Below are 26,494 nucleotides of genomic sequence, written 5' to 3'. Positions count from 1 at the left end.
AGTACAGCCACTTGAAAAGTTTTGAAGGTTCTTCAAAAAGTTAAAAATATAGAATTACCGTTCAGCAATTTCATTTCTAGGTATACGAGGTCTGACAATTAAGTTCGCGAAGTCATCCTAGAAAAAGTGCTACACACCTCCTTGCTGAGTATCACTACGGTCACCTTCGAAGTACTCCCCTTGGGAAGCTATGCACTGACGCCAGTGCCTAGTCCACCGTTCAAAGCAAATTTTGGAACTCTTTCTCTGGAATGGCCATCAGAGCTGTCGTCATATTACCCTTGATATCCTCCTGAGTGCTTGGAAACTACAATAATTGTTTAATAATTAATAATAATAATAATAATAATAACAACAATAATAAAAACCTACAATCCCAAAGTTGGGAATCCTCAGCATTCATTTATTTGATCACGTTGTGTGAAAGGCAGGGAGCAGGAAACAACAAGCATGACACTGAGTGACTGAAACCCGCGATCTTACCTGGAACTCACCTATTCAGTACCTGCTCCCGCCCCTACCTGTTTCAGGTGGTGATCTATTCTTTGGGCTTTGGTGCCGGACTTTTCTGAATTGGGATTCCGGCTCTGCCACTTCCTAACTGAATAGCTTGAGATGATTTCCTTAGTTTTTCTGAATCTCAGTTTCCATACCGGGGAACAGTAAAACCTCTCTTGCGAAAGTTGCGTGAGGAACGAAAGAAAGATTAAAGACAAGTCCTTTGCTTTGGTCAGTAACTAATCGCAGCTCCCCAACTTCCGGGCCTTCTTGGGCGCCAAGGAGGCCCACGGAGAAGCCGGTGGAGAGCGTCTGAGGGCGGGGAGGATCCGCAGTCACCATGGCAACCGGAGACGCCTGGCGTTTCCCGGACGCCAGCAGTGGAACCGCGAGGAACAACCGCGAAGACCCCGGCGTTATGAGTGGGGAGGAGGCGATGGTGGTGACGACGGTGACGGCGCCGGAGAAGGGCCGCGACGGGGAGCAGCTGGCCGGGCCGGGGTGCTGGGCACGCGGGGAGCACGGCGTCGATGGCCTACAGGAGTCCGGCAAACAGTGTGAGTTCCCCTCCAGCCGCGGATCCTGCGCGTAGGGATGCGCGGTGTGGAGAACCCGGGTGAGAACGCAACGGGGGGAGAACCTGGTGAGAGGGAAACCGGGGGAAACCAGAGTGAAACTGGCTGAAGCCGTGAAGGTTTCGGAGGCAGAGGGTGGAGCTGCTGTTTTGGCAGCAGGGAAGGCACTGCGGCAGTAACACCCTGTCCATCTCCCCAAGCTCTCCTTTGCGAAAGGCTATCTGAGCCGGGGTAGCCTCTGACTTAATTACAAGTGGCATTGGCCTGAAAGGTATTGAAAAAAAAATTATACATATGTCTATATAAAAATGTATAAAAATATAAATGATAAAAATGTTACATACAATGTAAATTTAAAACTTACATATAATAAAATATGAAATTTATAATATATGTACATTTTATACACATGGAACCATGTGGGTCATTTTTGCCAATTCCTTCATTTTACAGACCAGGAAACTGAAGTCTAGACTGGAAAAAAAAAAAGTGATTTGCCCGCTGTCACTCAGTCAGTGCTGGAGAAATACTGAAAACACTTAAACTCCCATCTCTTGGACTCTCAGTCCATAAATTATTACCTGATCCATTTAGAATCTCACAACTATGGGCCACATTTTAACACTGCTGTTTCTTCCCCGCCCTGCCAAACACACAAACAATATTCAAATAAGTAATGGCAGTTCTGGTCGCAGCGCTCTTCCATATTGTAGGTGCTAAGGAATGATGATCATGAAAATAATAGGCAAACGAGGAGCAGGAGCGGTTTCCAGTCTTTCAGCAGCATCTCCTTGATTGCCTCTCTAGAGAGCGGTCTGTGTTCTGGAAGCTGCCTCAGCCGTCCCCAGAGGGGAGAGTTGGACAGAAGCAGCTAAGCTCTGGTGCCTCAGGGGACCACACACCCTTCTCCCTTGAGACCTTATCAAGGAGCCACGCAGAACTGCTACCTTCCAGTGGAAGGGCCTCTTTCCTCAGCATCAGCCCTAAGATGACTGCTTATGATACCTCATTCCTTTTATTATTATCAAGAGCATGGAGAGGCCTTACTTAGAGCAACTAAATTCATTATATTTAAGTATTCAGTATAAGTCGCTAATTCCTTACTCCAACTTAAAGTTCTATCTGGGACTTTTACCATTAAGATGCTAGAATTTAAAGGTTCTTTATTAATGTGGCTGTAGGAGTAAAAGGTGGAATTAATCATTCACTCCTCAACTCAACAAGTCCTGAGTCCTGAGTGCTTGCAGAGAAACGAGTCATGAATTAAGGCAGGGGACCAAACATCCTGGAGTTCACAAAGTCAGGGTCAGGGCATACAAAGAATTCCTGCCTCAGCCTCCCTGAAAACCTCTGTCTAGGGCCTCAGCCTAAGTAGAGACAGGCTGTTCACACCCAAAGTACCCATTCAATTTTAAAATGTTTTTTGGAAAATTCTTCAGTCTTTCTTTTTTTGGAAATGTCTTCAGTCTCTCTACAGCTTCTACTCCCTCATCACAGAGCTGTTCTCAAATACATACAGATAAAGTGTGGTTCTTTCCCACCGAAATTATATAATTTCAACCTTGAACTATATAAAGGTGGCATTTAGAGCACCCACCAAATCTTTCATAGATTTCAGCATCACCTTTAAAATAATTCATAGCACTCTCACCAAGCTGGCTGACCTCTTCCAATGTTCTTCTGTTTATTACATCACTGAATCCAGAATTCTAGGTATAATCAGATCAGAATAGTGTGGTGGGACTATAACCTCCTTTGATCTGAACATCACACTTCTATTAAATGGATCACAAATTACATTAGATGTTTTGGCAGACGCTTTATATTATTAACACATATAACAAATGCAGTCTATGACATCCATAGTTTCTCTTTTCCCCCTTTCTTCAATGGAAAATATTTAAACCAGGTTTTTTCTATCATATACTTGTGCATTTGTTTGATCCTAAATACAAGTCATTATATTATTCCCATCAATACTATCCTAAGGATTATAGCACTTCATTCTGGGTGTAGAAGTAGCCCTTCTCTGTAGAAGTAGTCCTGAGTTTGCCATTCCCCACGTTTGTATCATGCTTACATTTGAGGAGTTTGTTGGCAGTTCCTATATCCAAATTAGAAAATTAGATGATGATCCCAACAGTTCCAAGTAGAGTCTCTAGAAGCCCCTGACGTGTCAATCAGCATCTCTGGCATGGGCATCCTGCCTCCTACAAATACACTTTTTCAAATACCTTGCTGAAATGCAGGTACATTCCGGCTACCTCTCTCTAGCTAATAACTTTGGGTGTGGCAGAGTCAGGTAGGCAAGGCTTTTAATTTTTGAGTTTTGTGACTTTTGGGAGTTACTTTTAAACCTATGAAAATGAGAATAATTATACTTACCCATAGGGTGATCGTGAGAGAGATAATATATGTAAGATGTCTAGGGCGTGGTAGCATTCAATAAATTGTAGCAATTATCAGCTTTTAACAAAAGAAAGCAGTTTAGTCTGGAATAATATTGTTTTTAGCAGTCCTTAACATTTAGTGATCACAGCTCCTCCTTGTCTGTACTCACAATCAATCTGTTGACCAATCCATTCAAAACGTTGGTGAAGAGCAACATTAAGCTGCTATGTTAGTTTATAAAATGTTCTCTCTCTCTCTCTCTCTCTCTCTCTCTCTCTCTCTCTCTCTCTCTCTCTCTTGCTTTCTCCCTCCCTCCCTTCTTTCCTTCCATTTCTTTTTTGGAGCAGGGAATATTTGCCTATAGCAGCTCTTTTCTACTCTTCCATTGTTCACAGTTCCTCAAAACCTTTAGTGATTTACTCTGTAAATTCTCATAGCAATAAGGCTGAAATCTGTCAGACTTGAACTTAAAGCAAGTGATCTCTTCCTCTCTACTGACCTGTTACAGATTTCCTTCCTTCTTAGACCCATTTCTGCCTGAAGATCACGATTTAGTGAAAAAAGTTTAAACCAAAGTTAAGCTGGAGTAATGCTGATCCCCTCTCTCATTTATATGACTCCTAACTTTTGGGAAATAAGAACGAGACCCAGAAAGTATCTAATTCTCCCTTGTCCCTAAGGGTATGCTTGGGTCTTCGTGACCAGGAATGACCCAGGGCCATGGCCAGAAGCAGCAGGTCTCTTGCCCCATTTGGGCCAGTCTGTACACAAGCCAAATTTATTTATTTGTGTTCTTTATTGGTTAGTCTGCCATATCTTGGTGAGTTTAAAGTCAAATCTTCAGTAGCTGAAATATTTGGTTCTTTAGGTTTTCTATGGTTCTTTGAACTGAGCTTTTGAGTACTGAGACTAGAACTACTGGTTCTCTCACGTTCACAAGGCTGAATGGGTAGACATGCGCATAGTCTTTGAGCTCTAACTTGACAATGCTTAGTTCTGTTTGAGCATGCATTTGCTGAGCATCTACGATTATGCCAAACTCTGTTCTAGGACACTGATGAACTGAATAGACAATATCCCTGCCCTTAGAGCATTTATGGTCTGGTAAGGAGGATGCATATTAAACGAATGGTTACATAAGTGATTGTATATAAAGTAAACAAAACCATGTACAGATTGCAATCAATGAAATGAAATAAGAGAAAAGAAGAGAGTATGATGAAAAGTAACCAGAGGCATTTCAAGATTGTGGAGTCAAGGAAAGTTTTCCTAAAGAATTGAAATTTAAGGCTACACCTGAAATTTGATTAGAAGTTACCCAGGCAAAAAAAAAAAAAAAAGAGAATGTACGAAAGCTTTGATATGGGAATGGGCAGAAGAGCCATGTTGGAGCTCAGAAAGCAAAAGAGAAAGGCTGCCAGGAGAGACTGGAGAGATAGGTTGGGTCAGATAGCACAGAGCAGAAGAAACATAGCTAAGTAAAAGGATGGAAAAAGAAATTTCAGAAAATGGAAACAACAACAGAAAAACTGGGGTAGCTATACTTATACCAGAAAAATAGACTTTAAAACAAAGGCTATAACAAGAGACTGAGAAGGACCCAGTAACCCCACTTCTGGGGATTTATCCAAGGAAACCCAAAACGGTACTTCAAAAGGGACACGTGCATCCCTATGTTCATTGCAGCATTGTATACAAAGGCCAAGATGTGGAGGCAACCTGGGTGTCCATCAATGGATGAATAGATAAAGAAGAGGTGGTACATATATACAATGGAGTATTACTCAGCCATAAAAAGAATGAAGTCTTGCCATCTGCAACAACGTGGATGGACCTAAAGGTATTGCGCTGAGTGGAGTAAGTCAGAGAAAGACAAATGCCATATGATTTCACTTTGATGTGGAATCTAAAGAACAAAATAAATGAACAAACAAAACAGAAACAAAATAACATTTTAATGGTTGCCAGATGGGAGAGGGGTAGGGGGTGGATAAAAACGGGGAAGGGATTAAGAAGTGCGAATTGGTAGTTACAAAATAGTCATGGGGTGTAAAGTACAGCCTAGGGAATATAGTCAATAATATTGTAATAACGTATGGTGTTAGATGCTTATTAGACTCATTATGGTAATCACTCCATGAGTTATGTAAATGTATAATCACTATGTTGTACACCTGAAACTAATATGATATTGTATGTCAACTGTAATTGAAAAATAAATAAAAAAAATAAATAGGAAAAAGAAAAGAGTCCCCCAGAGAGCTCCCTTGGTCCTACTATTATGTGAGGACACAGCTGTTTATGAACAAGGTAGTGGGCAGAAGAATTAGTATTCATGTGTTGATTGCAATGTATTTCCATTTTCATGTATCATTGAAGTGCGTAATTTTAAGGTGAACTGACTATATAGAATTTGGATTTCCAAATTGAAAACAAACTTTATCTAAAATGTAATATTTTTTTGATTATTGCCTTTTATTGACTGGTGGAATCATTGAGAAAAATATGATGGTGAAGATCAGTTCTATTAGACATTGTAAAACCTGGATTTAGAGAGGAGGGTAGAAGATAGGGAGGGAGAGAAGAGGAGAGGCAGCCATAGCTCAGGGGTAGAAACTCCTTATTTGACTCCTGTCTAACAAGAGAAATAATTACTTTGTTTGGGTTCAGGAATTGAGTGCAGTTGGGCCCCTGATGGAGGAGGTACAAGTTGGGAAAGGTAAGCTCATGATTTGGGGCTATAACTCCCAAGAGGCAGGGACTCCTCATGTTTTACAATGCCTGTTATATAAAGAATAGGCCATTATTATTATTTTTTTAAAGTTAAGTTTTTGGTTTTTTAAAAACTTTTATTTACTTTAAGTGTGTTTTTCCAGGACCCATCAGCTCCAAGTCAAGTAGTTGTTTCAATCTAATTGTGGAGGGCGCAGCTCACATCTGCTCATGTGGGGATCGAACCGGCAACCTTGTTGTTAAGAGCACCGTGCTAACTGAGCTAACCAGCCGCCCAGGATAGGCCATTATTTTAATTGATTCCTTTTTCTAACAATTAAACTTACTCATTGAGTTGCATTTTTGTGTGTATAAAGAAGAACACATTTGCTGGCTTTATAATGATGACCACTTGAAGTTGAGATTTGTGTTCAAGAAACTCATTATATGGGCATTTTTTTTTTCCTGAGGGATACATCTATTCCATAAAATGGTTATGCACTGATTATCTAAGAATAAACAATGGTGACTTTACCTTTTCTTGTTAAAAAAAAAAGAAAGAAAGAAAGACAGAAACATAGCTAAGCTACTTAGAACAAATAATACAGTCCTCCACTATAGCAGGGATGTCCTGTAAGGCCAGGTTTAGAGATCAGGACAAAGTCATATCCCCATAAGTGGTTCACTACCATTCAGGTTCAATCTCTAAAACTGATGGCTAAATAATGTGGAGGCTGTTCTGTTATATATCTGTCTTGCAGACTCCATACACACATCTGAATTATTCATTGCTGTGCCCTCGCCCCTAGCCAAATGCCTGGCACAGACAGGGTCTTTAGTAAGAATTTATTGAATAAATGAAAGTTTTCTTGAAGCTAATGAAGAAAACTCCATATGTTTCGTCATACTACCTAAAAGAGGTATCTTAAACTTACTCGCAAAGTACAGGAATTATATAGAAGTGCGAAGTCCCAAAAGAACCAGAAGCTACAATGAAAGAGATCTTCCCAAAAATAAGAGTCCGCAGGGTAAATCATCTACATTTGTATACATGGATATGTCTTTTTAAAAAATGATTATTCATTTAGGTGCAATGGCTAGAAGGTTGGGAAAATTTTACGGTAAGTAACCAATTTTATTAATGTCTTTATAGGGAAGAAATTTTTATATTGTGAACCACATAAGAGGATTAAGGAAGTACTGGAAGAAGAACTTTATATTAAGAGAGATGAATGCCACATTAAAAACTCACCTGCAGGTAATCTCAGTGACAAATGAACTAACTGTATTTGTGAAATGGATATGAAATTGCTGTTTGAGAGCAGAGTGATGATTTATTACAAAACCATGACTATCAAAAGAAAAATGGGTCTTTGATTCTTGAGCTAATTTTATAATTATTTTGCCTATGCCCAATTAAACTGTTACATTTAGGAAAAATGAGCTAGGTATCAGTATCGACATTGCTAACCCACATTTTTGGTGGAGTTATTTTTACTTAGTGACAAGCAGAATTTTTTCTCAAGTGCCTGAAAAGCACAATAACATCTTCGATGTTTATCAGTATAGGTATGACCAATAACTACATGGTTCCCAAAGTTTAGACGTTCTCAGAATTATCTGGGATGCTGTTAAAAGCAGATTGCTGGGCCCCGTCCCTAGAGTAACTGGCTCAGGAGGTCTGGGGTGGGGATGAAGAACTTGCATTTCTACCAAGTGATGTTGATGCTGCTGGTCCAGGGACACCATTTTGCAAATCACTGACCCAGAAGAATCTGTCATTTAAATAGGTCAACTCATCCAAGGATTTTATTGCACATACACATGGTGTCTGAATTATACAGTCTGGGTATTGATAGCTCTCACTGATGGTTCACTGAAAGAAGATATGCTCTAGAAATTCCAGAATCCTCGCTGGTGTTAATTTTGATGCCTGAGCCCATCACTCTCACAGTGATCACTGGGTGCATACTTCATGTTCTTTAAATCATCAGGTTTTTACTGCAACCTTCATGGGTACCAGTATTGCTAGATGAAATAAAAGAATTGTAAGACATGACTCCTATACTCAGAGAACTTGACATTTTCTGAGGAGGATTGTTGAACGCCTGGCAGGTAAGGCCCAAATTCTCTAACGATTCCTAAGAGCGGAGGCTGCAGTCCCAGAAGTGCATCATTTCAGACTCCATGACATATTTTCTCTCTTTATGTTTCAAAATCAGCCATAGAAACTCCTTTCAGGCCTTCCGTATCACCCACTCTTACAAAAGGAGAGGCCAGCAAAGTGGCCAATTTTGTTCCTATGGTAACTTGAAGGAAAGTTTAAACTCTAGTTTGAATGCCGTGAATGAATTCAGAATAACCTAATAATTATTTCTCTGAAACCCAGCTTACATGTACCATTTCCCTGGTGTTTAAAATTTTTTTTTAAACATATACTACTTTTTTAAGTATTTACTATTATATTTTGGGTTTACTTTCATTTATACACTTATAAATTTATAAGTTATATACTTATTTAGTTGGATATTGTATTATTCTATATAGTTGGATGTTGTATTATTCTTATTGGATACATTTGATTATAAGACATTCTAAGTGATTAGGAAATATCATTCGGTTTATAAAAATTCATTTTTCTAAGCAATCTTTTCGAATACCTTCGTACAAAATGGATAAGGCTTTGGTTGCGTTTTTTGTAACATCCACTAGAGGTCGCACAGAGGTGCTATTTTCAAAGCTGAGAATCGATTCTGTATGGTTAAATTTTACAGAGGTTCTATTTATGGAAAACAGAAACTGCTGTTTTTCTTCTTCTTTTTTTAAATGGCTGGAAGCCACATGTCCTTGTTCACAACAAGAAACTAGCACCTAGAGAGGGTGCCATACTCTTCCCACTTAGTCTGAGTGTTGGCAGTTCTGGGCCAGTCACTGGACCTTCTAATGCAGGGTTTCAGAGACACACTCCTTTAAATACGTGATGAAAGCTATGGCTTCTCTTCCTGAAAAACACAGCTTGTCACATACACCCAGAATTCTGCACAAAACCTTTAGGGACTTGTATGGCTCCCATAGGTGTTAAGAGTTAGTACACTTGACCCATTGTCACCACTTCTTTACTTATCATTTGCTCCTTTCCCCATTCCAACTAGGTGTTTGCTTCCGTGAGTCCAGGGAAGCTGTTCTTTCCGTTTGCAGATGACTTTCCTCTTGAAGGTCAAATACGATTCACAAACTCATCAAACTCAACTTCTCTGTAGCATCTGACAGTTGTTTCAGATGCTGCTCTTCTTTTTAAAAACACTCTCTCAACTTAGTCTCCAGGTCACTATGCTCTACTCTCCAGGTCTGGCTCGTGCCACTCTTTCTCATCTTTGCTGACTGTCCTTCCTCCCAGGCTCTAAACTTTGGAGAAGTCATTCACAGGCCCCTTTCTCTACCTATATTCACTCCCTAGGTGATCACGCCGATTGTGCTAATGACTCCAAAACTGATATCTCTAGCTTCTGCTTTTCCTCCGAAGTCCCAAAAGCCTACTTAACTCTCCACTCGGATGTCTAATAAGCCTCTTTTATGTCCAGAACAGAACTCCTATTCCATACCCCAGCTTTTAAAATCCCACTCTTCAACAGGTCTGCCCCATCTCAAAACTGGGTACCACCATTCACTTGGTTGACAAAATCAAACACCTAGAAATGAAATCCTCAAAAGCCATATCCAGTCCATCAGGGAATCCTGATGAATCTACATTTGAAATATATCCTAAATCTCCCCAGGTGCGACCTTGCCCGAGCCTCCATCACCTCTTGCAGATTCAGCAGTAACATCTTCTAACAGCTTCTACTGTTCTCCCTTACAGTCAATTCTCTATACAGGAAACAGAAAGCTCTCTCACAGGCATAAATCATTGCACATCACCTCCAGTATCAACACTCTCCAATGGCTTCCTTCTTAATCTTAGTTTACATTTTAATCTCCTCGTGTGGTGAGCTCACTTCTCTGAACTCATCTGTGCTTTGTCACTCCACTTTAGCCACACAGGCTTTCTTGATATTCTGGAACATGCCAAACCCACTCCCACCTCAGAACCTTTACACTTCACCTGGGCCATCAAATGTCTTCCCCCTCTTGATTCAAATTTCAATTCAAATTTTCACCTTCTCAGAGGTAAACTCACTTCGAGGTTAAAATAGAAACTACTACCCTCACAAGTTACTCTCTAATCCTTTACATTACTTTCTGCTGTTTTCTATTATTCCCTGAAATTATATATTTGTCTGTATACTTTGTTTTTTACTATCTCTCCCCCTAGAACGTAAGTTACCTGATGACAAGGGCTTTATTTTGCTTACCACAAATCCTCACAAAAACCATGTGATACAGGTATAATGATCTCCATTTTACGGATGAGCAAACTGAGATTTTTGAGAGGTTTTTACTATCCAAGGTCATTTAAGTAAGTGGCAAAACTGGATTCCAAATTCAGGTCTGACCGCAAAGGCCATTGACTTTCTACTCACTATAGTGTCTCTGGTGACACGCTATGGCTAACTCCAGTGGATACTGCTGCACCTTGGCTGGCTAGAGATTGCTGTACACTTGATGTAGTTGATAGCTCTCTGCTTAAACCTTGTTCCTTCCTCAAGTTCCTTGATACTAAAATAAAATGTCCTCATTCTTTTCTTACTTCTCCGGATATTCCTTCTCATCCTTCTTTAAGAACATTTAAAATTAACCCCCACCTCCAAATATTGATGTTCCCCGGAGTGTTACCCACAGTCTTCTAATCTTGCTCCATTAGCTCTTTCTAGATCATCTCAGCCATCCCCATAGTTTTCACCACGACACCACTGCAATGCCCCTGAAACCTGCGCCTCCATGTGAAATTTCTCTTCCTAGATGTCCCGTAAGTACTTAGGATCAACATGTCCAAAGTGAAACTCATACATCTCCCCCATTTGCTCCTTCCCACATGTTACCCATCGCAATGAATGACGTGGCTTGATGTCCAAATCTACAACCAGGGAGCCATCCTCCACACCCACTCCGGATCCCCACATTGCACCTCTCATTAGGCTCTCAGCGGTATCTTAGTTTGGCTTAGGATCCCAAGCTGTTGACTCCTAGGATAGATTCATCTTGCAAGCATGTAGACATGTTGATTTGTATTTCTGCACTGTATTTTTTATTATAAATATGAGATCTGACAATTAAGTTTGCAAACTTCTTGCAACAATGTGCTAACTTTTTTTTTTATATCAGAGGGATTATTCATTATGAATTTGTACCAACTGGACAAACAGTTAACCAAGTTCACTATTGGGAAGTGCTGAAGGGCAGCATGAAAGAGTTAGACGACCTGAACTTTTCGCCAACAATTCATGGCTCTTGCATCACGACAACGCACCAGCTCACAGGGCACTGTCTGTGAGGGAGGTTTTAGCCAGTAAACAAATCACTGTATTGGAACACCCTCCCTACTCACCTGATCTGGCCCCCAATGACTTCTTTCTTTACCTGAAGATAAAGGAAATATTGAAAGGAAGACATTTTGATGACATTCAGGACATCAAGGGTAATACGATGACAGCTCTGATGGCCATTCCAGAAAGAGTTCCAAAATTGCTTTGAAAGGTGGACTAGGCGCTGGCGTCTGTGCATAACTTCCCAAGGGGAGTAATTTGAAGGTGACCATAGTGATATTCAGCAGTGAGGCATGTAGCACTTTTTCTAGGATGAGTTCGCAAACATAATTGTCTGACCTTATACACGAACCATTTGTCAACATTTCAAAAATCAGGACCTTTTACATATAAACCTAGATTTCTAGATTATTTTGGGTGAAGAGAAAGGAGGGACGATAAAGGAAGATGTGACAACAGAGTTGACATTCACACCTGGCAGTGACTGGAGTTGGGTTACGCTGTCCCTGCTGGCCTGCCTAGTCTACTGTTAACCATTGCTCATCAGGTTCCCCAATCAAGCTGGGCATAGCACAAGCTATTTATGATCACACATTCACTGCAGACTTTCTCGCCTCATGGTAGAAGCATAAAAAAAATACTTCTTTGGCGTCCATGCCTCCAAGAAAAGTGGAAGGAAAAAAAAAAAGACTAAGAGAGTCAATTATTCCTTACCCCTGGCTTTACTTACTTATATTATATTATATTATATACTTGAATTTGTGACTTTATATCAATGATATATACTATTTCCTTTTTTTCAATTTCCAGTATCATTTACTTTTCCTAGAATCTGGATACAATTACCTGTAGCAAGACAGTGCTTAATACTATTTAAGCCTCATTTCAAGTTCTTTGAACTACCTCAGTATTTGTAAATGTGAGAATTCACATTCCAAAAACTGGAAAACTAAAATTTGACACACCAACAAATTTACTCAATATTTATGATAAAAAATTGTATATGTAGCATGTGGATTTTAATATTACAGAATTGGGCCTTTGTGCAGTAACTGACACATCAATAGTTACTCTGCTTATCTGTCCTAACCTTTGAAGTATTGCACCAATAGACCCCTCCCATAGATTTTTACTATATTAACAGATGATTTATTCCTTTAAGAAAAGATGAAAAAAACCAAAGTTCCCACCCAGAAAAATAATGTTAATTAAAATTATCAAATTCTAAAGTTTCAGCCTATGTAGCACCAAACATATTCTTTAGTCTCTTATCTAAGTAGTATATAGGAAGTTACAGTGGTGACCAAAAGATCACACAGGTTTCTCATTAAACTTTGTTTTAATGGGTCTCAAAATTCTGTGACAGATTTTTGGTGAAGTTGTTTCCATTAAAAAAATACTGACTTTAAAAACTAATAACTTAAACACTGCCACACACACCAAAAATACAAGTGGCCCACAAAACATTCTCCTTTCCTTCTGAAGGTGTTACGATGCATTGTAATCATTAACCAGTCTTTTACTGTTAAACTTAAACGGCCAATTGAGATAAATAGTTCTGAGACCTTTCATCCACCACTGATTAAGACTGGGGTGGCAGTTATTGGAGATAATATTCATTTAGCCTTCTGAGCTTTCTGGGCAGACATGGTGACCTTGCCAGCTCCAGCTGCCTTCTTGTACACTGCTTTAATGACACCCACTGTCATGCGGGGCGGCCTGCGGGGTCTCTGGTCCCGCTCCCCCCATAAGAACGCAGGATATGGTGAGGCCAAAAAGGAACACCCACGGAGCCATAGGTAGGGGAGTCATACCACTATATTCTCTCTGGCGGCACTATACTCTCAATGGAGGCTGGATCCACACTGTCCGCAAACTGCCATCCACACTTGCCAGCCCAGCCGCCATCTTCTTGTTAGCCCCCTTCTTCCTCCCTCCCTCTGCTAGCGTAGCCACAGCAGTTATATTAGTGGCCAATGGCTCACTGGTTACAGCTGACGGCCAACTAGCCACAGCTGATGGCCATCCCATCACAGTTGATGGCCATTTACTACCTGAGCCAGCACTCCTCCATGTGAGGCCGAGAGCCTGGAAACTGCTCTCTGGGGCTCCGCCCCCACACTCCACCCCTACAGGCTCTCGCCTCACAATCTACGTGAAAAGCGTCTTCCGCGAGGGGCCCTGTGCGAGGAGCCTGGGGGTGAATGCAATATCCTGGACACAGCCAGGCTCTCTGGGCACAGCCAGGGTTTCTCAGGGCACCACCAGTACTTCTGGGCACAGCCAGACTTCCTGGACTTCTTAGGGTACCACTCGTTTTCCCGGGCACAGCCAGGGTTTCTCAGGGCACCACCAGTACTTCTGGGCACGGCCAGACTTCCTGGACTTCTTAGGGTACCACTAGTTTCCCCGGGCACAGCTAGGATTTCTCAGGGCACTGCCACTCTCTGTGGGCACAGCCACACTTCCTGGACTCAGCCAGGGCTCTCAGGGCACTGCCACTCTCTCTGGGAACAGCCCGACTTCCTGGGCCCAGCCAGGGTATCTTCAGGGCTCAGCCAGACTTCCTGGACTCAGCCAGGGCTCTCAGGGCACTGCCACTGTCTCTGTGCCTCTCAGGGTACCCTGCTGGAACAACAGCGACTCACAATCAAGGTGCTTACATATTCTCAATGGCGGCCAGTCAAGAGACAAAAGCAAATATCCCCCAGTTCCACTAACAACAGTTCCCAAACAGTCAAGCGGTCCATTAAATTAGGGATAGAAGGCAATTCCCCATAGTCCATAGTCATTCACCAGGGCTGTCCTGGGGGTGAGGGATGACCTGGACCTCACCCTCATCTCCCACGGAGGACTCAGCAAGCGTTACCTCCTGGGACTATAAGTCCCGCATCCGGGCTGCCTGAGCAGGAACTTCCCCGGCCCACAGGGCTGCAATAACCTTCGCTTTCTCCGGCCTGTGCTGGTTGGGGAACTGTCCACATCTTTCCACCTCTCCACGGGGCTCCATCTCTCCAGCAGCTGCATGGCTTTTCCTATGCTGGTGGGAGAACCGTCCACGTCCTCCCACCCCTCCACGGGGGTCCAGCTCTCCGGCAGCTGCTCCTCCTGGTCTTCTAGAGACTGAATGTTCATACACACAAACTGCTCCACCGTCCTTTGGAGAACTTTGGCCGGCACCATACCCTGCTCGCTGCGCCATTTGTCATGCGGGGGACCCTGCTCGCTGCACCATTTGTCATGCAGGGAGGCCTGCGGGGTCTCTGCTCCCGCTCCCCATACAAGAACACAGGATATGGTGAGGCCAAAAAGGAACACCCACGGAGCCATAGGTAGGGAAGTCATACCACTATATTCTCGCTGGCGGCACTATACTCTCAATGGAGGCTGGATCCACACTGTCCGCAAACCGCCATCCACACTTGCCAGCCCAGCCGCCATCTTCTTGCTAGCCCCCTTCTTCCTCCCTCTCTCTGCTAGTGTAGCCATGGCAGTTATATTAGTGGCCAATGGCTCACTGGTTACAGCTGACGGCCAACTAGCCACAGCTGATGGCCATCCCATCACAGTTGATGGCCATTTACTACCTGAGCCAGCACCTGTCTATGTGAGGCCGAGAGCCTGGAAACTACTTTCTGGGGCTCTGCCCCCACACCCACAGTAATTGTCTGTCTCATGTCACGAACAGGGAAATGGCCCAGAGAAGGGTAGTCAGAGAAGCTCTCAAAACACATGGGCTTGCCAGGAACCATAGCAGTGATGGCAGCATCACCAGATTTCAAAAACTTCGGGCCATCTTCCAGCTTTTTCCCGGAACAATGATCAATCTTCTTCTTCAGCTCAGCAAATTTGCAAGCAATCTGAGCTGTGTGACAATCAAGCACAGGTGCATATCCGGCACTGATTTGGCCTGGATGGTTCAGGATAATCACCTGTGCCATGAAGCCAGCTGCTTTCATTGGTGGGTCATTTTTGCTGTCACCAGCCACACTGCCACAACGAACATCTTTGACAGACACATTCTTGACATTGAAGCCCACATTGTCCCCAGGAAGAGCTTCACGGTGCATTTCAACAGAGTGTATTTTAGTTGTAACATCAACAGGAGCCAAGGTGACCACCATGCCGAGTTTGAGAACACTAGTCTCCACTCGGCCCACAAGGATGGGACCAACACCACCAATTTTGTAGACATCCTAGAAGGGCAGACTCAAGGGCTTGTCAATTGGATGAGTTGGTGGCAGGATATAATTCAGAGCTTCAAGCAGTGTGGTTCCACTGGCATTGCCATCTTCATGGGTGACTTTCCGTCCCTTGAACCAAGGCATGTTAGCCCTTGGCTCCAGCATATTGTCACCATTCCAACTAGATATTGGCACAAATGTTACTGTGTTAGGGTTGTAGCTAGTTTTCTTCATGTAGGTACTGACTTCCTTAACAATTTCCTTGATCTCTTCTGGCTGTAGGGTGGCTCAGTGGAATCCATTTTGTTAATACCCATAATTAGTTGTTTCACACCCAGTGTATATGCCAGAAAGGCATGCTCACGGGTCTGCCCATTCTGGGAAATACCTGCTTCACATTCACCAGCACCAGCAGCAACAATCAGCACAGCACCGTCAGCCTGAGGTGCCTGTAATTGTGTTTTTTATAAAGTCTCTGTGTCCTGGGGCATCCATGATGGTCACGTAACACTGCTGGTCTCAAATTTCCACAGGGAGATATCAGTGGTGAGCCCACGCTCACGTTCAGCTTTCAGTTTACCCAAGACCCAGGCAGCCTTGAAGGAGCCCTTTCCCATCTCAGCAGCCTCCTTCTCAAATTTTCTGATGGCTCTTTTGTCGATCCCACCACATTTGTAGATCAGATGACCAGTAGTGGTAGACTTGCTGGAATCGACGTGTCCAATGACATCGATGTTAATATGTGTCTTTTCCTTTCCCATTTTGGGTTAGATATAGCAGTGTTTTTTTACTACACCTGTGTTCTGGTTGCAAACCAGAAAAAGCATGATTTCTTCGATATACCCAAGTCTATCTAAATTCTAGAGACCCGAAGGTGTATACATGTATCCAAGCGTATTTATGTAATTATGTATGCATTTGTTGGTTTTGTTTGAATTTTTCAACAATCGACTCCATGTGCGTTCACAATAATATGATTGGTGCAAACGAGATTTGAAAACGTGTCCATGCTGGAATTCTCCTCAACCATTGCTAAAACACCAAAACATGACCATACGGCAAAATACATGTGAGTGAACTTACTGAAGAGCTTATACCATCTATTGAAAGGGGGATTCATCTTGAAGTTAAGCAACTTAATTATAGTACGTTTTACTGTGACTAAGCTAATGACGACAATTATGGAAGTGTCCAGAAACAGTGGACTTAAATGATTTCTGTGCTGTTTTCCTTTTCCTTTGGTTGAACGAAATTGGTAAAAGATCAAAAGATCCAGAAGTTAGGTTTTATGGAGGTCTAACAGAGTGAACATCACATTTCTTTTCGAGCATTGTTGTTTGTGTAGCAACAGGGAACTCAGGAAAAAGAGCTGTTCAGTCTTCTGGGGCCCTCAGCTGAATGAGCTATCGCATCTGTTCTTGTGGTCATGTTATGACCACAGTTAATAAGAGCTATGAAGACACTGAAATGGCCAAGATGTCTAGGTAGTTGTTACTGTGTACCCCATACGTGGATGTAGGGAATGGCATCAATGACACAGAAAAATTGGGCTGCCAGGCCTCTAAGACCTCTCTTCTATGTGCTTTTGATTTCTTCCAGGCTCTTGATGGAGAGACATGTGGGCTCAGTAAGAAGCATTGGATGCTGGGGTGAGGGGTCGGGTGGGCTAAGGCTCTCTCTCTCTCTCTCTATATATATATATATATATGTGTGTGTGTGTGTGTGTGTGTGTGTGTATACTTAATATGTATACATATTATATATATATACTTAATATATATACTTTATATATATATATATATGTATATATACATTTTAAGAAGGGAAAACTGTATTAAAATTGTAATACTCCATATATACTGATAACAAAAGATGAATACAAGTTATATTTGACTTCTGCAATTACAAGAGGTCCTCAAAGTGGTTACCATCAGCGTCCAGACACTTCTGGTTACAGTGAACTACTGCTTGAGCAATGTTGACCAGAGTAACCACTTGTATACATTTTTTTGGCACCCCCAGTGTATGTATGTGTATATTTATATATATGTATATATTAATGATGGTGATGATGGTAATGATAATTATTATTATAATGGCTATCATTCACAGTGTGTCTTCTGACATGAGAGTTTTTTACAAAGTATCTCTATTAATTCCTGCAACCATGCTGTGCTCTTGTTATTCCCATTTTGCAGATCTGGAAGCTGAGTCTCAGGGAGGTACAGTGAGTGACTTGCCCATTGTCAACAGTGAAATATCTCATATTCGAATGCAGGCTTGTTAGAAGCTGATGTCCTTGCTCTTAGCCATTGGGTTATACTGTCTCTCTTTAAAACATGAGATTATGTTTTTTGAGATGAAAAAGGTTTGGAATTGTATTGGTGGCAAATAGTACTCTCTTCGGTAAAAAAAGAAAAAAAGTTGACACAATTTTCTCTGGTTTCAGGTTCAGTTTAGGTTCAAACTTGTGGTAGAATAAAGGTTTCCCAGGCATTACACATGCCTGTCAGATAAGGAGAGGGCCCGGGATCTACATGAAAGAGTCTCATCATCCTGAAGAGAAGAAATGCAATTTTCTTATCAGATCTTCTGTCAGATGAAAATGGAATTTGGGGCAACTTATGGAACTTTCTGGACAAGTAAGAATTTAGTGAACATCATCATTCACATATTCTTAGTGAGTTCCTAAAGATTTTCCCCTTCTTACAACTTTTTAACAAGAAGAGGTTAGCTTGTGAGATATACATCATGGAATGATAGCATTCATTTTTACCAGTTATCTTCAAATTATTTCCATATTCCTAAGAACTTCTGTAGAGAACTTTGCAGAAATAAATTAATGATCTAATTTAATGTTTTTAAATTACAAGGACTTTCGTATTTTTCTGGCTAAAATCTGCAGAGGTTAAGTAGTTATGAAAAAGTTGATTAATGAAACTTACCAATGACCTTCAATAGTGCCCTGCCAAATCCCTTAATTTGTGTCTCTATGTGCCTTAATGTACAAAGTTAATTTTGATTCTGGTTTATTTATTATGTGTAGTACCAACTCAGCAAATGTAAGATGTTGCTCAGCAAGTATAGATATGTTTGTTATTCATTAATTTATTCAACAAAAATGTTTTGTGTACCTACAACATGCAAGGAATTTACTAGACACCAAAGGCATGTCAAGATAATTACAGTGCTTAGAAGTCACCAAACATAACATTACTTAAATTTTTCTTCCTTTGGTCAAATCTCTGACCATGTTTGCACAAAGGAGGCATAGACTATATGGCTGTAAACTGGCTTTTCAAGCTTTAATGTTCATTATTCACAGTCCAGAGACAGCTGAAGGGAACAAAAATATTTTTAAAGGGTGAGCTTGCCTTCCCCCAAAAACCCGGCCAGGTCCCAGTAGCTAAACTTTCCAGCATAAAAGCATGGGTTAGTAACTTTAAAATTCAGGATACAAACACACCTAAAAAGGTCTCTGAGTAGAAGGGGTTGGGGGCATGAAAAGGGAAGAAAGAAGAAGAATCTCTAGAAGATTCTGATCTTCGGGAAAGGATTGAATTCTTTTCTCTTAGCTTTTCTCTTGTGCCTGCTGCCCTTTACCTTTTCAGGTTAAGCGTGTCAACACTGAAGTTTCTCTGGTCCTGCTCCCCACTTTGTCTTCTTTTCTCCCCCTTGGAATGTGCATGGCCAGAGATGAGGGAGTTGGGTTTCTCTTTAAAGAAGCATTTTCTTCAGAGGGTATTCATGCTTCTTTCCAGATCTCTTTTTCTCCAGTTGAATATATCACCCTTCATTAACTTCTTCACCTAAACATCATATCAGATCAAAGTAGTGCTATTTTTTCCAGCAGCCTCTATCCCTGAGTATAGTAAATACCTATGCGTCACTATATTTTGCTTTGAGTTTTTTTCTCATTAATTTCTGAATATCTGCATTTACATTTCAGGTATTTTCCCTATTAAGTTGTAAACTTCCAGCTATGCCTGTGATTACATCTGAAGGAGCACAGCTACATTAGACTAGTACAATTCTTTTATCTAATTTGATGGGGTTTTACTACATAGCTCTGACTTCTGATTTTAAATTGCTTTCCATTTACCAGAGCTTCCCACAATGTAGAACAAATCTAAATCCATTTCCTTGGTCTCTTATAGGGTGTCACGTACGGGCAGTATTTAATAAGCGTGTGGACTCCTAAATCTGAGAGTCTGTTACCCCGAGGCTTGGGAAGCAGCCCTTTTCTATCTCTAGATGGGATAGAAGAAGAGGAAACTAGTCTGAATGGTGGGGGAAGATTTAGGTTAGATATAAGGAACAGCTGAAACATTGTAAGTCTTGACAGAAGGAGATTGTAGAGTATTCCTTGAAGGTCTTTGAAGAAGAGGGAGAAACTAATCTTGATAGATAGCTGATTCAGCTCCTCCATTCAGGAGGGGAAAGGAGAGGCAAGCAATGACATCCAGCTCAATGAGTCAGCTCAGTGACTGTGCCGCTAGAAAATGGAATCTGAGTCTATGATTGGAGAGGAAAACCATTGACACTGTAAAAATAATAGCTACTACTTACTGAGTGCAAAGCACTTTTTATCCATTTCATCCAAATCCTATAATAATCCTTCAAGGCAGCTATTATTATACCCATTTCAAAGATGAGGAAACTGAGGCATAGTGGGTTAAATAACTTGCCCCAAATCATACAAGTGGTAGCTGGTGGAGCAGAGACTAAAACCCAGATCGCCTCTGACCTTAAAGGCTGTGCCCCTAATCATTACATGGTACAGAATCCTTTAGGGAGGGATCAAATGTCAGTGTGGATGCCAGAGGGCGACCTGGATCTGTGGACAATAATTTGGCATTGAATTTTGCAGCTTCAGAAATGGGAAAAACAACTTACAGCACTAACCTGAATTCACTACCTTACTTGACTTGGGTCACAGTTTTCTACAAAGTAGATTTTCACCAAATGCTTGTTGACTGACACTGAAAACTTAATAATTCACTATAGGATACGGAGGAAAGCCCAGTAGAAATCATTACTAAACCAATACTTAGTGAATGGTATGTTAAGACTATAATTTGCCTTGGTCAAATGAATAGACATCACATTTCAAATATTTTGCTATGGTGTTTTCCAGTGAGTTTATTGTTTCTTGCAAGGGGAGATTAAACAACATCTCTAGTTCGTGGCTTTTAAAAAGTGTTGGATTTATTGGGTAAATTAATGTGGTAACTTTGGGTTATATTATCTTTCAAAATATTTGTGCTCTAGGAATTAAATCAAGATCAGACAAGATAGACTGGGTGAAGTCTATATGTTAACTGTTATTTATTGTTACTCTTTTTTGTGTTTTGTTATTTATATTTGTATATTGGCTTTTCATCTGCTTATTTATATAATTAAGCACCGTAGAGGTTTAATTGCACAGGGAGTAACTGAATGAACGGACTAGAATAAAAGATAAAGCAAATAATAAATACCTAGGGTGGTTTGATTATTTAAACCAAATAAGCCTCCATCCAAATGACTGAAAAAAAATAATCACCAAGTAAATAAAAAATACTTTGTGCTAAAACTAGAATAAGCTAATAATTATCATCTTACTTTTGAAAATATTAACAGTGGCCCTGGAAGGGATTTGGAGCATTAAAAGGAACCTCCCGGTGGGAGGCTTGAAACCAGGAATGCCGAGCAGAAACTCTTTATTGCCACAAGCCAAGTACTATTCGAGGCATGGAGGGCTGAGAAGTAAGAACCCAATACCCTTTACTTCCCCCAAAGCCCCTGAGGAGGCTGGACAGTTTACACACCGTGGTGTATGCTTTATTCAAAGTTCTCAGTCAAAATTCAATCTTGTTTTGATTTGCTTCTCCTAGGCTACTTGTAGTTTAGCCACATTGCCTCATTGTGTAACAGTAACAGTTTAGCTAACCAATTTATCCTAGGGACACGATAGAAATTCATACGCTGAATTATACTCCGGACTCTTTCCTTTGCTTTTTATCTACGTAAGAATTTCTAGCACAAGTTGGCTTCAGTGTGGAGGAATCTTGCACCATCCTTTCTTCTAGATGGGGTATCTTTGTTTATCGGTGGCACTAGGGAAGGGGAGATGAGGGAAGTAAGGAAGAATAAGGCAAGCGCTTTGCTTGGCTCCCTTAATTTCACCCTATTCTATATAAGAGGACACCAGGTTGGGCCCAGTGTACTATTCCTCACAGACATAAAGTTGAGAAGAAAACATTCCTCATTCCTCATTGTCGCAGCCAGGGTCCGCCAGGAACATTTATGGCAGGATGTAGCGAAATCAGGTCTTGACATGGAAGCACAGGCAGTGTCCAGATAGTCTAGGGACATAACATGCGGTGTACAGATCCTAAAAATAGCTCTACGATTGGGAGGTTACCCCAGAGTGAGAAGAGAGAGGTGGGAAAGTGCCAAGTGTGGGGTTACCTAAGGTATGACTTACTATAGCACATGCTATGTAGCACTTAAGATGCTAGACTCTTCGTATATAATAATCTATTTAATCTTTACAACAATCACATGAAACAGGTGCAATTCATTTTATAGTTGAGGGAACGGAGGCACAGAAAGGTTGAATAATTTTCCCAGAGTCAGTCGGCTAGTAAGTGGAAGCGCTGAGATTTGAACCCAGGCAGCCAGTTTCCAGGGGCTTTTAACCACTAGGCACTACTGCCTCTATGAGACAAACAGGGTCCAGGAGCTGGGTGTCTGTTGAATCTCGAGTGGAGTGAGAGCTCAGCAAAGGTGTCACAAAGGAAGAGGGTCCCTAGGGAGACAGCCTGGAGAATATGAATTCAGTAGGGTGAAAACATAGCCACTAAGAGACTGAGACACAAAGTAAATAAACAAACAAACAAAAACACTTGTTACTAAAGGGGATTCATGTAGCAGAAAGGAACCAGTATGGAGACCTGGGTTTAACAATAATAAAGTAGTAGTAGCTACCATTTACCATGTGCCAGGCATGGCAGTAAGTGTCTTATATAGTTATGCAATCCACACGATCACCTGGGATGAGATTTTAATCTCCTTTTTCCAGGTGAGAAAACTGAGGCATAGAGACATTATATTACCCAAGATCCTATGTCTGGGAGGTAGTAAGGTCAGACTACAAATTTGTGTCCATCTGACTTCTGAGACTATGCTCGTAATCTCTAGGCCATCATGGCAGAGAATCCAGTCACTGGACAACAAGAGTGGAACCAGTTGTGGGTGGTGGTTAAACAGGCTCATGTGCCAGGACTGGGGAATGCAGGGTTAGGAAACTGGGAGGCAACTACACTCAAAATCCACAAAGATTTCAGTGTCCTGAAGTAATGGTTGATTTAACCCAAGTCTGGGCCACTTGCCCATTGGGGGCTGTTTATTTCAACTTTCCAACCAATTTGTCAGGTCCCAATTATAGTGGGTAAATCCATCAGTCCAAGAAAACTCATGAAGCAATTTATTTTAAAGGTGAATAATTTTCTAAATGCCATATTGTAAGACTGGTTTGAAGAACAAATTACCTTCATTTGAAGATATGGAAGTCTAATAGATTACCCAATTCATCAACTGGGGACATACGATAAAAATATGTATTTCATTTCGACCATAATTGCATTACTTTCATCCATACAATTTAGGAGACACTTGCTCATGGCTTCTGCTCATTGTTACTCATCCACACTATCTTCCTAGCAGCCCCCAGTCTTCTACCTCCCAGCCATGTCAAGCCCTTATAGTGATCGTTATAATATGTAACTTTTATTATTATACATTTTAGCTTCATTTCTGTAAGTTGCCAGCTGCATTTTGCTATATAAACTGCTACTCTCTGCTATACAAATCACAACTGATGAATCTTTATGACTCAGACTGATAACTAAGAATTAGACATTTCTCATTATCGACGAGAAAAGGTAGATGCAAGGCACAGAAATACCATAGATGAACAAAATCCACAAACAATTTTCAAAAATTGACCAGTAGTAATTCATACGCTATCAGAAGCTCCATGAACACAGGAACCATGTCTCTTTCACTCACCACTGTGTGTCTAGAACCTCGCACGGGGCCTGGCAGAGTTACATTTTGTCACGAGAATGATCAGTGAATGATGAACCCGGAAGTATATGTTGAATGCATACTACACATTCAGAATATTCTTGCTGCTAATGCACATGACGGCTAAATTAAACAGAATACACACAATACAGCGAGAAGCAAGGGAACCTGTTGACTGTGTGAACCAAGAAAAGTTTCAGTCAACCCTTCTTGTCATCTTTTTTCTTATTCACTTGTACTGCTCTCCTCTTTCCCATGAACAACACGATCATTATAGCTGTGAGTTTTCCAACACTCAGTACACATCATTTAAAATTTAAATTTAGGACCACGATCACCTAATTGTAGTTCTAAAACACATTTCTGGTAGAGACTGTGAACAGAAGTTTCACTTCTATCACACCAACAAGTTTTATTCATTTATATTTATCAATTTCCTTCTTACTCTGTGGCATATAACAACAACAACCCTAAATTGTCTAGCCCAGTGCCTACAAGTTACATGGGTATCTTATTAAAATTCAGATTCTGATATAGTAGGTCTGGGGTGGGGTCTGAGATTCTGCATTTCTAATGAGCTCCCAGGGGATTCGAATGCTGCTTGTCCAGACACTACACTCTGAGTAATGACAGTCTACAAGACGGAAGAGTGGTTTCTCAGTTACTTAGGTCATGTGGGTGTGGCTTTTACATTCTGCTCTCCCAAATGAAGTACTGTTGGGAACGTTAAATCAAATTTAGATTAAATTGGGGTTGGGATTAAAGAGCATTTCCCCAGAGTAAAAACTTACTTACTTGTTCACATATTTCTTTACACTAGGATAAGAAGAGTACATTTTTTTCTGTTGAGAAGAAACCTCCTTCTCCTGATGTCTAAAAAACAGAGAAGAAACCCAAGCTTGTTTCACAGTTTAAGATGTGTTTGAAAAATGTATATGAATCTATAGTTTCTATTATTGGTGTAACTTCCTATCTATAAATGAATCCAAAGTAATGAGAGACTATTGGTGACATTTGCTAAGAACCTGAAAACAATGAAGGAAAATATTAAACTTGTTTTTAGTTGTCACATTTGGAATACATTGGGCTTCTAATTCAGATTATTTTATTAAATATGTAAAACATGATCAAACAAAGGCACGTTTATTGAGTCTTTACTTCAAAGTAAACTTTGTAAACCTTAACCTTCTACTAGGGTATCATGTTCATCTATTAAAAACAAAATAAAACAGATAAATCCAGGTATAGGTACAGGTTAGTAAATGAATGACGTAGATGAAAAGTCTCTGACTCACAGGCAACCGTTTTCATGCTAGCCTTGATAGAGCTCATCATTTTTCTAGAATTTGTCCACTAAATAGTAAGCTGCCAGGAAATTTATGGCGAGGTCTTAAAAAAAAAAAGAAGAAAAAAGGAATTTTGCTAATACTAGTAGGTTAAAAAGAGGTTAAAAGAAGGAGGAAAAAAACCCAATCTCCGCCCCACACCAGTTGTCAAAAGCAATATATGTGCAGTAAAAAAATTGGAAAATAAAGAAAAAAACTCATCTGTCATCTATAATTCAATTCCCAGAAACAACCACTGATAGCATGTTGATATCATTTTATTATTTTTTCCTATGCATATGTTTTACTTTACATGTTTGAAATCACGTTGTATAATATCTGTATTCGTTATCTCTGTTAACATAACATTATATAATTTTTCATTCATTAAAATATAACTTGAAATAATTACATCAAAAATCTATATATGTTTGTACTAAATATTTGAATTTATTACTCCATTTTTTATTGACATTTGGGTTTTTTGGATTTTTTATTTTATATATAACTGTTGTGATTTACTTACCCTCCTCCCCTTAAAAAAATCATTTTCCCTAGTATTCTGGTTACACGCCTTTCATTCTCCTTCCTCTCTATGCAAAGATCACCTTAAAAATTCCTCCAGTTTTTGGTTCTCAAGTTCGTTTCCCAGTTTTAATATAATAAATCAAGTCAGGTAAACAAAGATTTGCTGACTGGGTATTTCCCTTCCCTACTTAAAAATATTTACACTGTGAAACAGTCAATAACCTCTTGAGTCAAACTTTTCCAGATTTAATATAAAAATTTCCATTTAGGAGAGATCCTACATGTAAGTGAGTTCCAGACACCAGGAGAGATCCTACATGTAAGCCAGTTCCAGACACCACCATGTTTATGGAACTCTCTCATCACCGGCTACTTCAGTAATAGTGGTCAGGCCAGTGGTTAAAATTGGAGAGATTACATCTTCAATTAAAGAAATAAACACCAAAACCCACCTGGGGTTGGGGTAAAGCATTTACTATTCTTACAAATCGAAAACCTTAACCTTCTAAAAATTCTTACCATCCACCTTTTTGTGTGTAATGTTAGGATTACACAGAGAAAGTGCTGTGGGTGGGCAGTATTGATTCTTATTCGTTCTTTAGAAATGATATCCTGTTTGCACTTGAGCTTGCAGTGTGACTTTACAAACAGGCTCAGGGATGTCCTCCCTCACTTCCACTCCACTCCTGCCTGGTAAACAAGTCCCCCCCTGCTCCCCCATTTAACCTCAGCCCTACTGCCTGGGCTGAGTTCTCCACAACAGCTTCTTCTAGCCTGAGCAGCAC

General features: G+C 40.6%; 1 protein-coding gene across 1 annotated transcript; it reads left to right on the top strand.

Moving 5' to 3' along the window:
• Positions 1-705: 705 nt before the first annotated feature.
• C14H11orf97 (chromosome 14 C11orf97 homolog) lies at positions 706-24,797 on the top strand. The gene is made up of 4 exons (XM_019737498.3): positions 706-1,055; positions 7,330-7,434; positions 21,406-21,531; positions 24,677-24,797. Exons 1-4 carry the CDS (start codon positions 839-841, stop codon positions 24,679-24,681), a joined length of 453 nt encoding a protein of 150 aa, XP_019593057.3. The 5' UTR covers positions 706-838; the 3' UTR covers positions 24,682-24,797.
• The last annotated feature ends 1,697 nt before the right edge of the window (positions 24,798-26,494 follow it).

This window comes from Rhinolophus sinicus, chromosome 14 (assembly GCF_057876585.1).
Source record: "Rhinolophus sinicus isolate RSI-liver-muscle chromosome 14, RSI-T2T, whole genome shotgun sequence".
In the NCBI taxonomy this organism is placed as follows: domain Eukaryota; kingdom Metazoa; phylum Chordata; class Mammalia; order Chiroptera; family Rhinolophidae; genus Rhinolophus; species Rhinolophus sinicus.
The sequence above is the reverse complement of the archived record's forward strand: the minus strand, read 5'-3'. Positions and strand labels throughout refer to the sequence as shown.